Genomic DNA, 14,825 nt, shown 5'->3' on the forward strand with positions numbered 1-14,825 from the left:
CATCTGCGAGTCATATTTGCAGAAAGAAATCAGACTTTCTGGTTATGAGTCATTCATGTCGTCTACAACTGTGGACAATAACAAAGTTCTGATGTTTATTCGCCGCGACCTCACCTACATCCATCATCCGGTATCACCCCATGACGACAATCAATATATAAGAATAACAGTGAAAAGCAGACTCCCCATCACGGTTGTGGGTGCCTACCTCTCTCCACCAAGCCGTTTTGACCATACAAGACTACAAGGTATCCTGTCAGCAACTTCTCACCCATGCATTTTAATTTGCGACTTCAACGCCCATCATACAATCTGGGCAAGTTCGAAGACCAACGTTAAAGGGAGAAAGTTGGTGTCCTTCGCCTCCGACAACCAACTTTTCTTGCTAAATGATAGCAGTTCAACGTTCCTACGTGGTTCAAGGTATAGCAGCTGCCTTGACCTGGCCTTTTTCTCACGAGGCCTCGTCAGGCATGCTGAGTGGTTTCCAGACATAGAAACGCATGAAAGTGACCACATTCCCACTTACGTCCAAATCGAAGGATCGTCCTATGCTAAGATACGCGATAGTGTTCAAAGAGTACACTGGTTGAAATTCCAGTCTCGCATAGAAGAGCAATGTGGAGCAAACATATACCTCGACATAGAGGAGATAATTAAAAGCACAATACACGATACTACGTGTACCCTTACGTGCTCTCTCAAAGTAACGGAATATGACATCGAGGTAGAACGACTTCGAGCAATCTGACGGCGTGCTGAACGAAGATACCGACGCACGGAGGCAATAGAAGACTTACGGATTGCTCGACGTATACAAAAGAAGATTCAGCGCCGGATAATTAAACTCGAGTCACAACGTTGTACTGTTTTTCGTCAGTTACTTGACCCACGAAAACCTTTATCTCAATTGTGGAAGATGGTACGAGGTCTCCGCACAAAACCCACTCAGTGGTCACCATTCAGGGCTTTCGCACTTTCTGAACAGAAACGCGGCATTGACGTGGCAGAAGACTTCTGTGCCAGAGTATCTGGGCCACTCGCAGGGCCCAATAGCCTATTGCCCTCGACTAACTGTCCACAAACACTGGATTACCGCATGGATATGCCTTTTTCAATCGTAGAGCTCAGAGCAGCGCCAGCTTTGTGTGGACGCACGTCGGCACCAGGGCCCGATAGAATTTCTTATAGGGCCTTGTGTCATCTAGGTGAACGCGCTAGAATCCTCCTTTTGGAGTTGTACAACAAATCCTGGCAGAAGGAACGCTCTTGACAAACTGGAAGACAAGTCGCCTAGTTCCACTTCTGAAATCAGGCAAGTCACCGTTGGAGCTCTCATCTTATCGTCCGATCGCATTGGCCAGTTGTGTAGGCAAAGTTATGGATAGGATGATTCTGGGACGCCTGGAGTGGTTCTTGGAGTGTAACAACATCTACCCAGATGCCATGGTAGGATTTCGGCGTGGTCGAGCATCGATTGACAACGTAGTCGACCTGGTCACTTACGTCCAACACGAGAAAGGCCGTAAGCGTGTCTGCGCATCTGTGTTCCTAGACGTTAAAAGGGCATATGACAACGTTACGCATGAAGCTTTTCTCACCGCTCTCGAAAATGTAACAGTAGGTGGTCGGATGTATCGCTGAATACGTACTTATTTGTCAATGCGATCCTTCTTTGTCAGCACTGAAGACGATCCAACCTCTCCACATTACAGCCACCGTGGCATCCCCCAGGGTGGCGTACTCAGCCCTGTGCTGTTCAATCTTACGTTAATTGCTCTCACTGAGAATCTGCCAAGCACGGTCAGGCTATCAATGTACGCAGATGATATCTGCGTTTGGGCATCGGCTGTAATACGCATGCAGTTACGAGGGAGAATTCAAAAAGCTGCCACTGAAACATTACGCTACCTACGAAATCGAGGCTTGGAAATTTCTTCCGAGAAATGCGCCCTCGTAGCTTTTACACGAAAGCCTATGGATAAGTACACTACAAGCATCAATGGTCAAACTGTACCATACGTTCGATCGCACAAGTTTTTGGGCGTCATAATTGACTGGAATTTATCATAGAGCGATCACGTTCCGTGCATGAAGAAACGGTTAATGGACATCTGTAATATACTGAAGTTTTTTGCAGGGAAGACTTGGGGAATGTGTCCCAGTGCAATGCTACAGCTGTACAGAGTACTTTTTCTCGGTTTTCTACGGTACAGTTTACCGGCATTGACCAATGCAAGCAAAACAAGCCTTCGAACGCTACAGAGTGTTCAGCCCCAGGCACTCCGGATTTGCCTCGGCTTGCCTCGTAGTGCGTCGACAATGGCTACTATAGCTATCGCCGGTGGCCACCTCATCACGACACATATCGACGTTGTGGCACTCAGGACACATATAAGGCATATTGCTCGGACACACTGCCACCACCTAGCCTCTTTACCAGCAGACAGACCACGTTCGTCATTTTGCGAAACGGTCACCACATATCGCGATTCTTTGCCAACATGCTTCACACCTGCCGCCAGGCCTTCAACTTCTCCCTGGTGCTTGACTCAGGCTAACATCAGGCTAACTATACCTGACATCCAGAAGAAAGCAGATATGTCATCACCTGCTCTTAGACAGCTTGCTATGTTCTTGTTATACGAGATGTATCAAGGCTGTATACACGTATACACCATCGGCTCTGTTTTACAGAAGAGTTCCATGGCATCATTTGTTATACCGATAAAAGATGCGACAATAAAATTCAAGACCTCCCATTTTATGACATCAACGGGAGCAGAGCTCACAGCTCTTCGTGCTGCATTGCAATTCATCAGCGATCAACAGCCACAAAAATGGACAATTTTCAGTGACTCAAAGGTGGCACTGCAATCCCTTCTATCACCTTTACGCCACGGCCCGTACGAACAGCTGGTATTTGAGATTGCAGAAAAGACTCTCCAACTCATTGAGAAAGAACATGAAATAGCCTTTCAATGGTTTACAAATCATTGTGGAATAATTGGCAATGAACGGGCCGATCGAGCTGCCCGTTCTACCCATACTGAAAGCGATGAAATGTCAATTCCGCTTTCCACAACTGACGCTGCACGGAAACTCCGCATGCTTGATCGCAAGCACACCACGCAAAATGGAACGAGTCACATCTCATCCATGCACGGTTAGGAACTTTAGACCCGACTCTCAGTCTTCGAATTCCTCCGGAATTACGCCGACGAGACGCTACTATGCTGTGCAGATTGTGGTTGGGCATCGCATTTACCAATGCGTACGCGTTCCGCATAGGAATGGCTGACACTGCTGCATGCGACCATTGTGGCAGTGATGAAACAACTTGGCACAATCTGTGTGAATGCCCACAATACTTCTCGCTGAGACAGTCACTTTGCAATGCACTAGATGAACTGGACACCAGCCTTTTTCGGAAGAAAGACTCCTGCGCTGCCGAGAGGACTTTATGTCGCAGAAGAAGGCTGTCAAGGCGCTCCTGCGCTTCTTGCGTTCAATCGGCCTGTCCAAACGACTGTGATCGGAACTCCCTGAATGTGTGCGGATGTGGTTTTTTTAATTTATTTTATATCTCTCTATATCTATCCTCTCTCCAAACCTTTTCCCCACCCCCGTACAGCGTAGCAAACCAGTTCGTCTAGGTTAACCTCCCTGTCTCTTCCTTTTATTTATTTCTCTCTCTCTAATCCAACGTTTTGCAAAGACATCTACAACCACCTCATTGAAATTTTTATCCATCTTCGTTGCTTCAAAAGTTAGGTAATTAAATAGATATAATAAACAAAAATATAGAACACAAAAGTACTCTGGGTAACTCCAAACCACGGTCATCAACATGCATTTGGTCGCGTGGTAACTGCACGCGTCGGCGATTTGGGTGCACGGCGAAGAACTCCAGGTGGTCCAAATTTTCGGAGCCCTCCACTACGGTGTCTCTCATAATCATATTGCGGTTTTGGGTCGTTAAACCCCACATATCAATCAATCGATCAATGCACGCGTCGGCATATTTTTTAAACAGTGGCTAAAGATACGTGGGGCACTAAATATATATATATATATATATATATATATATATATATATATATATATTCTGAGCATTATTAATACACGTCATGCCCCGCCACGGTGGTCTACTGGCTAAGGTACTCGGCTGCTGACCCGCAGGTCGCGGGATCAAATCCCGGCTGTGGCGGCTGCATTTCAGATGGAGGCGGAAATGTTGTGGGCCCGTGTACTGAGATTTGGGTGCACGTTAAAGAACCCCAGGTGGTCAAAATTTCCGGAGCCCTCCACTACGGCGTCTCTCATAATCATATGGTGGTTTTGGGGCGTTAAACCCCACAAATCAATCAATCAATCAATCATACGCGTCATCTTATATGTACATACTCATCATAATCAGTCTGACCTGTGTTGTAGGGCAGAGGCTCGGCAAGTAAAAAGAAGTGTCTTGTAGCCAAAACGTTGCCTTACAAGTGGTGGAGAGTGCTTTCCGGTCCCCTGGTCCTCTCTGTGCAGCGCTTTTTTGTTATCTTTGACTACCAACCATCCCTGGAGCTCCGGTCGGGTCGCCGTCTGCGCAGTCAGCCCACGGTCATGTCGCAAGGCGAGCACAACAACACGGCTCCATCCACCACGCCTTAAAAATTGTCACCGCCCCTCAAAAAGATCCACCGATCTTCGCCGGCCTTCGCGGTGAAGCCGCTGAAGACTGGTTGGATGAGTACGACCGTGTGAGTGCGCTTAACCATTGGCATGATTCTGTGAAGCTGTCCCGCGTACCGTTCTATCTGACGGGGGTCGCTAAGACATGGTTTCTCAACCATCAACTGGATTTCCTGGACTGGCATACCTTTAAGCAGCAGCTCCGTCAGATATTTGCCAACCCTTCTGTCCATGCAGACATAGCCAAACGGAAGCTTGCTGAACGTGTCCAGCACTCCGGCGAGTCCTATACTTCGTACATTGCAGGTGTCCTCACCCTATGCCGTTGCGTCGACAGCTCGATGGCGGAGCATGACCGCGTTCGCCACTTGCTCAAGGGCATAGGCGCCGTCGCATTTAACGCTCTGGCGGCAAAGAACCCGACCACGGTCGCCGATATCATCAGTACATGTCAGCGACTCGATGACCTTCAACTGATACGTTTACAATCTGAAACAGCAGATATCAGGCCAACGCATGACGGTGAGCTCCGTGCGCCGATACGGTCCATGATCCGCGAGGAGCTCCAACTCCAGGCCACCTCGTCATCCGCATGATACCTTCTGCAGGCAGCCTCCGCAACATTGTCAGGGAGGAACTAGCGTCCATGACGTGTGAGCAAGTCCCGAGCTCGCATACCACGCCAAAACCGACGTACGCTCAGGTGGTTGCAGCGTCACCTCCTCAGCTATCAACGCAGTATGGGTCAACTATGCAGCCTTCACTGAATTTCCTCGCCCCAAGAGCAACGTCTCTTTCTTTTCAAGCCTGGCGTCCATCTAGACCAATTTGCTATTATTGCGGAATACGCGGCCACGTCTCACGGTTCTGTCGTCGACGTCAACAAGACGAAAGGCGTGGCTATGGTGACTTCAAGAGGGATGAGTTTGCCCCTGCTCCACAACATCGCCACCCATACCAACTGTACCAACACCCTTCACCCTCTCCACAGTACTTCGATGCAGCCAGTACCTTCCGCTCCTCACGCCGTCACTCCCCGTCATCTATGCGCCGTTTCTCGTCACCACTTCGTCCGGTTACCACGGCGTCTGATCATCGCCCGGAAAACTAAGCAGTGCAGCTTCAGGAGGGAAAGCTGCATTTTGCGGACTGCATTGAACTTTTCCGGAACGCCCCTCAAATGTTCTTTCAGTGTGTGTTGAGGGTATATGGACTGAAGCCTTGGTGGACACAGGTGCATCGTTCTCAGTTATTAGTGTGGACTTATGTTCCCGCTTGCGCAAAGTGAAGACACCGTATGATGGCCCTGCCCTTCGCTGTGCTAATGCGGTTTTTGTTCAGCCTTCTGGTGTTTGCACAGCACGAGTTTTTATTGAGGGCAACCTTCACCATATACAGTTCCTCGTTCTGTCAGTGTGTACCAACGCGCTCATTTTAGGGTGGGACGCTCTCTTTTGAGCTTCAGCCATGATACCTTGCCATCAGAGGGTCATTCGCATGTCAGATACTACGCTTTCGTCTGATAACTATGCCCATAGCCAGCGTTTTGTCACCGCTGATGATTGTTTTATTCCTCCGGGTTACGAGCATATTCGAACCCTGACATTAGATAAGATCGGTTCTGGTGATGTGTTCCTAGCACCGTGTGAACGCTACATCTCTGGTGGACTTACCATCGCTCCTAGCCTGGTGCGTTTTCGTGATGGCAGAGCATTAGTTACGGCAGTTAACTCCACTTTATTGCCTGTTTCAATGCCCCAGGGCACCAGCGTGCTTTGCTTCACAGATACCGAACCACTTTCTCTGGTGCCCCTTCACGAAGACTCGCCATCTTTCTCTACGAGTACTGATGACCATGCTACAACAGCTGCTTTACCAGCCACAATAAATCTCGATCTCACGTCAGCGCTAAATCAAGAACTTTTGGGCATGCTTCAAAAACACAGCGCTTTATTTGATGTATCTTCTAAGCTTCTGGGTCACACTTCTGTTGCCGTGCATCGATTTGAAACAGAAGGCAATACAATCGTACGCCGCCGCCCATATCGAGTGTCGTCCGCAAAGCGGAAAATCATCGAGGACAAAGTTGCTGATATGCTCAAATGAGATGTCAGTCGGCCTTCGTCCAGCTCGTATTAATCACCTGTAGTGCTAGTCCGAAAGAAGGATGGTTCCGTGCGATTCTGCGTCGATTATCGAGCACTTAGTAAGATCACGCACAAGGACGTCTACCCGACGCCACGAATCGACGGCGCACTTGATTCTCTGCAAGGCGCTGCATTTTTCTCCCGCCTCGATTTACGGTCTGGTTATTGGCAAATACCTGTGCACGAAACGGACAAAGAAAAACTGCCTTTGCAATACCAGACGGGCTGTACGAATTCAACGTCATTCCATTCGGTTTGTGTAACGCTCCTGCCACGTTTGAACGCATGATGGACACAGTTCTACGTGGCCTAATTTGGAAAACATCTCTCTGTTATGTAGGTGACACCATCATTTTCTCCTCTTTTTTTCGTCAGCATCTTGATCGTTTGGACGGAGTTTTCACATGTATTTTTAGTGCTGGACTTCAGCTAAACACAAAAATTGCCATTTTGCCAACAAGAACATCAAGGTTTTGGGCCACCTTGTCAGCAAAGATGGCATTCGTCCGGATCCTGACAAGCTTCCTGCCGTGATACGCTTCCCTCGGCCATAAAATCAGAAACACCTACGAAGATTCCTGGGCCTGGCATCCTACTTCCACCGCTTCATTAGTCATTTTGCTGCAATCGCGTTGCCACTGCACAAGCTGCTGACATCCGGATCAACTTTCGCTTGGAACGACAACTGCAAGCGTGCCTTTCAAGCCCTCAACAATGCTTTAACGTCCGACCCTGTTCTGTGTCGTTTCGATGAGAACGCACCTACATGTCTGCACACCGACGCGAGCGGCCATGGCATTGGTTCAATTTCTCTACAGCGGGATGCCACTTCACGGGAAAGAGTTATAGCGTATGCTAGTCGTGCTCTTACGGCTGCTGAACGGAACTACTTCATAACTGAGCAGGAGTGCCTTGCTGTCGTTTGGGCCATACAAAACTTTTGACCATATCTTTACGGACGCAACTTCACGGTTATTACAGACTACCATGCCTTGTGCTGGCTCTCGACACTGAGAAACTTGTCTAGTCGCCTTGGTCATTGGGTGCTCCGCCTACAAGAGTACAATTTTGACGTCATCTATAAGTCTGGCAAAATACACCAAGATGCAGATGCTCTCTCTCGCTGCCGCCTTCCACTTTCGTCATTCAGTATGTCAGCTTATTGCTCGTCTGGTGGGCAAGGCACTGCGTCACCCCTCACATTGTCACACCTTGGGGCTATCGACACGCCGGCTTCAAATCGCCACACCGAGTTCGCCACCCGCCAGCGTGATGATCCATATGGCAATCGCAATATCCAACGCTTAAATGGCATATCACCTACTCCTAATGCTAGATTGCGCCGACAACTACGGCAATTTAAGTTCGATAAAAATGTGCTCCATCGTTACGTTCACACTACTGATGGACACCGCTGGGTTCCAGTACTTTTGCGTTCTATACGTCATCAAGTCCTCGAAGCCTTTCACGACGACCCATGCGCAGGACACTTGGGATTTCACAAAACACAAAGCCGCATCAGAAACCGTTTCTTCTGGCCGGGCATCTCTACCTTTGTGGCCAAGTACGTTGCATCTTGCCATCTGTGTCAACGGCTGAAGCGACCAACTTCGTCTCCTGCTGGCCTTTTCCAACCTATCCTGTGTCCCGAGACTCCATTTGCCATCGTTGGCATAGACCTACTCGGACCTCTCCTCATCATGCCAGCAGGTAATCGTTGGATTGTGACTGCTGTCGACCACCTGACACGGTACGCAGAGACTGCTGCACTACGCACAAGTTCTGCTTCAGACGTCGCCGACTTCTTTCTCAACGCTAATGTATTGCGTCACGGTGTACCTCGCGTCCTCATGAGTGGTCGCGGCAAGACATTACTGTCTACCATAATCAAAACCCTGCTCACAACATGTGGCACAGTACATAAGACGACGTCAGCCTACCGTCCCCAAACTAATGGGCTGACAGAGAGATTTCATCGGACACTAACAGACATGCTGTAGATGTACATCGCACCAAATCACGACAACTGGGATACGATTTTGCCATTTGTGACGCTTGTCTATAACACCACTGTTCAAAGAAGTACTGGCTACTCGCCTTTCTACCTCGTGAATGGCCGTTCACCGACATTTACCATCGACGTCTCTTTCCTAAATGTGCCAACCGACGCCTCGGCAACCGTATCCGAGCAGTTCATCACAAGGCTCCAAGAATGTCGGCAACGGGCTCGCCTTAATACAGAAGCCAATCAGCAAGATCGCAAGCAACGCTACGACAGCTCTCATCGCGACGTCTCCTTCAGTCCGGGGGATGAAGTGTTGCTTTGGACGCCCAAGCGTACTCCAGGATTGTGTGACAAGTTTCAGTCACGCTTCATTGGACCATATACAATCAATGAACAAACGTCCCCAGTGAACTATTGTATCACTCCCACGGACCTTTCTTCAGATCATCGCTGTCGTGGTTCGGAGATTGTCCACGTATCGCGTCTGAAGCCATTCGTTCATCGTTCCGTTTCCGTGTAATACGCGTACAGGCTGGCCGCTTACGCATGGGGGGAAAATAAGTGTGAGCATTATTCATACGCGTCATCTTATATGTACATAATAATTATCATCAGTCTTATCTGTGTTGTGAAGCAGAGGCTCGGCAAGTAACAATAAGTGTCTTGTAGCCTAAACGTTGCCTTACAATATATATATATATATATAATTGATTGATTGATAAGTGGGGTTTAACGTCCCAAAACCACTATATGATTATGAGAGACGCCGTAGTGGAGGGCTCCGGAAATTTAGACCCCCTGGGGTTCTTTAACGTGCACCCAAACCTGAGCACACGGGCCTACAACATTTCCGCCTCCACCAGAAATGCAGCCGCCGCAGCCGGGATTCGAACCCGCGCCCTGCGGGTCAGCAGCCGAGTACCTTAGCCACTAGACTACCGCGGTGGAGTGGTGTATATATATATATATATATATATATATATATATAAGGGAAAGAAGTGTATACCTAAGGACTAGTTTTTTCGTGTTTTAACACAATATTATTGAGATCTAACAGACAGTAATGTCAAGAAATGTACAGGGGAAGTTATTAGAACCAATGGAATGTAACCAAGAAGAAAGAACAGTGGATGAAAAAATAACCAGCCATGAGCAGGAATCGAACCTACGACCTTCGAATAACACGTTTGATGCTCTAACCACTGAGCTACCACAGCGGCCTTCCCTCCATCCACTTTTTTGGGTTTATATATGTATTTAGGTGTAGGAGTGACAGTCAGCGCCATCTATAAACCAAGCGACGAGCGTGAACCACTCTTTTATGCGCGTGTTTTGCGTCACGTAGCGCGTGAACTTATCACGAGCGGGCAGCTGATTAATAGTCCCTCGTATACAACCTAATGACACCAAGTCTGCCAGTACGAGACCCTCGTTAAATGAAATAAGGGAAAAAAGTGTATACATAAGGGCTCGTTTTTGGCGTTTTCCGTGTTTCCATGGAAGGAAGGCCGCTGTAATGCCAATGAATGTACAGGGGAAGGTATTAGAACCAATGGAAAGTAAATAAGAAGAAAGAAAAGTGGATGAAAAAATAACCAGCCATGAGCAGGAATCGAACCTACGACCTTCGAATAACGCGTTCGATGCTGAACCACTGAGCTACTACAGCGGCCTTCCTTCCATGGAAACACGGAAAACGCCGAAAACGAGCCCTTAGGTATACACTTCTTTCCCTTATTTCATTTAACGAGGGTCTCGTACTGGCAGACTTGGTGTCATTAGGTTGTATACGAGAGACTATTAATCAGCTGCCCTCTCGTAATAAGTTAACGTGCTACGTGACGCCAAACATGCGCATAAAAGAGTGGTTCACACTCGTCGCTTGGCTTATAGATGGCGCTGACTGTCACTCCTACATCTAAATACATATATAAACCCAAAAAAGTGGACGGAGGGAAGGCCGCTGTGGTAGCTCAGTGGTTCCGCATCGAACGCGTTATTCGAAGGTCGTAGGTTCGATTCCTGCTCATGGCTGGTTATTTTTTCATCCACTTTTCTTTCTTCTTATTTACAATCTATTGGTTCTAATAACTTCCCCTGTACATTCCTTGGCATTACTGTCTGTTAGATCTCATTATATATATATATATATTTATATATTTATATATATATATTTATATATTTTGCCTTCTTTGTCCCTGTATGCACTAAGGGACAAAGAAGGCAAAATAACTACCAATATGGATAGGATAGTTAAAATAGCGGAGGAGTTTTACAGAGATCTGTACAGTAGCCGAGACAACCACGACCTTAATACTATAAGAACTAGCAGTAACCCAGATTACACCCCACCAGTTTTGATAGAAGAAGTCAGAAAAGCTTTGGAGGGCATGCAAAGGGGCAAAGCTGCTGGTGAGGATCAGGTAACATCAGATTTGCTGAAAGATGGAGGACAGATTGTGTTAGAAAAACTAGCCACCCTGTTTACGAGGTGTCTCCTGACGGGAAGAGTACCAGAGTCCTGGAAGAACGCTAACATCATCTTAATACATAAGAAAGGAGATGACAAGGACTTGAAGAATTACAGGCCGATAAGCTTGCTCTCTGTAGTATACAAGCTATTTACAAAGGTAATTGCTAACAGAGTAAAGAAAACATTAGAATTCAATCAACCAAAGGAACAAGCCGGATTTCGAACAGGCTACTCAACAATTGACCACATCCATACTATCAATCAGGTAATAAAGAAATGCTCACAGTATAACCAACCACTATACATAGCCTTCATAGATTACGAGAAGGCGTTTGATTCAGTAGAAATATCAGCCGTCAAGCAAACACTGCGGAATCAGGGCGTAGAAGAAGTATATATAAACATTCTGGAAGAAATCTACAGGGGATCAACTGCTACCATAGTGCTTCATAAAGAAAGCAACAGAATACCTATCAAGAAGGGTTTAAGGCAGGGGGACACGATTTCCCCAATGCTATTTACCACGTGCTTACAGGAGGTTTTCAGAAGCCTAGAATGGGAGCAGTTAGGGATAAGAGTCAATGGAGAATACCTTAGTAACCTGCGCTTCGCCGATGACATTGCATTGCTGAGTAACTTGGGGGACGAATTGCAACTCATGATTACGGAGTTAGACAAGGAGAGCAGAAAGGTGGGTCTTAAAATTAATCTGCAGAAAACGAAAGTAATGTACAACAACCTCGGCAAGGAGCAGCGCTTCGAGATAGGTAATAGTGCACTTGAAGTTGTAAAAGACTATGTCTACTTAGGGCAGGTATTAACCGCAGACCCGAACCACGAGATTGAAGTAACTAGAAGAATAAGAATGGGGTGGAGCACATTGGGCAAGCACTCTCAAATTATGACAGGTAGATTGCCACTATCCCTCAAGAGGAAGGTATATAACAGCTGTATCTTGCCGGTACTTAGCTACGGAGCAGAAACCTGGAGACTTACAAAGAGGGTTCAGCTTAAATTGAGGACGACGCAGCGAGCAATGGAAAGGAAAATGGTAGGTGTAACCTTAAGAGACAAGAAGAGAGCAGAGTGGATTAGGGAACAAACGGGGGTTAAGGATATCATAGCTGAAATCAAGATGAAGAAATGGACATGGGCCGGGCATGTAGCGCGTAGACAGGATAACTGCTGGTCATTAAGGGTAACTGACTGGATTCCCAGAGAAGGGAAGTGGGTTAGGGGGAGACAGAAGGTTAGGTGGGCAGATGAGATTAAGAAGTTTGCGGGTATAAATTGGCAGCAGCAAGCACAGGACCGGGTTAACTGGCGGAACATGGGAGAGGCCTTTGTCCTGCAGTGGACGTTGTCAGGCTGATGATGATGATGATGATATATATATATATATATATATATATATATATATATATATATATATATATATATATATAGCGCATGACGGCAACAATACAAACCAGCAGAAAGTGTCGTTATAGTTGCTATAACAGTAATATGCGTAGAGGCAGGGCATAGTGCACGCCTATTTGTAACTTCCCCAGAAGAAGGGGCGAGAAAGTGACTACAGGAAAAAGCTGTGATAACTGTATCCACTGCCACGAACTAAACAAAGGTATTTGTTGAGTTACACGTACCTTCTCTACTTTATCCTGAAGCGGTGACGTTTGGGCAAAGTTGTTCAAGAGCTGCTTTTTCGGAACTTCTGAAGTTGACCTGAAATGAATATGGAGCAAAATAAAATATAAAATTTTAACATTTGATAACTAGGAACAGAGCAAAAGAGAAAAAAAGACGCTAGAGCAAAAACAACTCAACACTAGCCAAGCTTAAATAGCAATGACAGTGACCACAGGACACTTCAATCGATCTGAGATACACGTCCGTCATTTCGGAACTAGTATTTTTCATGTGATAATGCATAAAATGCCCCATTGGTGGACAGCTATCAAATAAAACGTCAAACATAAATACTAAAACTACTACAAGAACACTTTAAGAAGGAATGTTTTGGTGTGGTATTCGGCATTGCGTCTTCATACACTCTAGAAACTGCTGAGGTAATCGTAGGAGCAAAACGCTTGAGTTACCTAGCAGAGTGTTCTACTCTTACAATGTATAGAATAGAGTGAAATGCATTATAACTCTGTGTAAGAAGACAGAGCGATATTTCTGCTCTACCTCTCTCTGAGAGTGCAATGCCCATATACTCTTCAGGCATGATAGAGTAAGACGCACTGATACTCCTGATTCTGATCTGTAAATCTATAATCGATGTGCCAGCATAACCACGATTGACTGACACTACTTAATGACAAGTGTATAAGTCATTGGTATTCTGTTAAAAAGCTCATGATGGCAACACTCGTAAACGGTACCGATAAGCTTACGACAACCTGAGAGACTGAACGTTTCTTCTTTTCATCTCTGCGTCGAACTATTCTTTCAGATATTTCGCCCTATAAACTACACACTAAGGGGAGAAATATGAACCCAACACTTCACAAAACTAGAAGTGAGGAATCTAGCTCTTTGTCGGCCCACATGCCACAAAGTTACGCAACAATACATACGCAAACGACAGCAATACCAACTACCACCAGACTCCTTCACACAAAAGGAGACTGTCGCACTTCGCCCGCTGCTAACCCGAGCTTTGAAAAATCTCCAATACACGAAAAAAGATATAGTCCACTCGCTATACAAACGCCTGTTCTCGATGTGGCGTCGGTGTAGCTATGGCCCCGCTACCATTTACGTCACCGGTAGGGTGGACCACCGTTTACTTTCTTGGTTCGGCCAACCATATTTTCGGTTTCGCACGTAACACTCAAACGGCTCGTACCTTGCTCAAAGCGTGGCTAGTTAATATGGGTTCTGCGAGATATACGCTTATAAGACACGCCTAAATCAAATTAAAAATTGCTGCGATAAATTACCTATGCAGGTGAATCTTAACAAATGCAAGCATTAAACGGTAGAACCATGGTTCCTCAACATAAAAACTCCGTGACAGTTATCTTGACACGCTTGGTTACACCGGTATTAGGACGCTACCATTTCTTTCTGTCTCCCATGGATCGTTCATATTGCCACCATTGATGAACGAGCCACTGTGGCTCATACGCGATTTTGGGCGTGAAGAAGAAGAGAACATCTTCGTTCCTCTGGTTCATCAGCATCAGCATCAAGTGAACTCCTGGCTGCAGGTCTTGTTTTGTTCGTGACATTACTGGTGGAGGTGCTGGGTACGTGTACTTCGGCTGTGTCGGCCATCGTGGAGACAGCTACATCTCCCAGAGCAAGAATCAGCCGCCGCCTGCGTGGTTTGCCCCCTGAATTTGGTCCCTTGGCATAGACACCCAGAAAGATGGCAACTGCGATGACGAGCCAGGCGGTCCAAACCAGCGATGCTCATGATTCTCATCTCACCCATGTTTTTCACGTGCCGCAGACACCAAAGCCGTTCCATGGAGACATCTTCGAGGATGTTGATGACTGGCTAGAC

The 14,825-nt window shown here is 46.7% G+C and overlaps 1 protein-coding gene and 1 long non-coding RNA gene across 4 annotated transcripts in view; one reads left to right on the top strand and one right to left on the bottom strand.

Annotated features, from left to right (window-relative positions):
- Positions 1 to 14,825, bottom strand: part of LOC119165489 (uncharacterized) — a 385,136-nt gene that overhangs the window by 114,895 nt on the left and 255,416 nt on the right. For all 3 annotated transcript variants that reach the window (XM_075872576.1, XM_075872575.1, XM_075872573.1), the window contains exon 16: positions 12,955 to 13,033. In XM_075872576.1, coding sequence (XP_075728691.1) covers positions 12,955 to 13,033 — 79 coding nt within the window. The remainder of the gene's footprint in view (positions 1 to 12,954; positions 13,034 to 14,825) is intronic.
- LOC119165899 (uncharacterized) overlaps positions 1 to 14,825 on the top strand; it is a 70,049-nt gene that overhangs the window by 37,677 nt on the left and 17,547 nt on the right. The window lies entirely within an intron of this gene.

Source organism: Rhipicephalus microplus, chromosome 8, assembly GCF_043290135.1.
Source record: "Rhipicephalus microplus isolate Deutch F79 chromosome 8, USDA_Rmic, whole genome shotgun sequence".
Taxonomy (NCBI): Eukaryota; Metazoa; Arthropoda; class Arachnida; order Ixodida; family Ixodidae; genus Rhipicephalus; species Rhipicephalus microplus.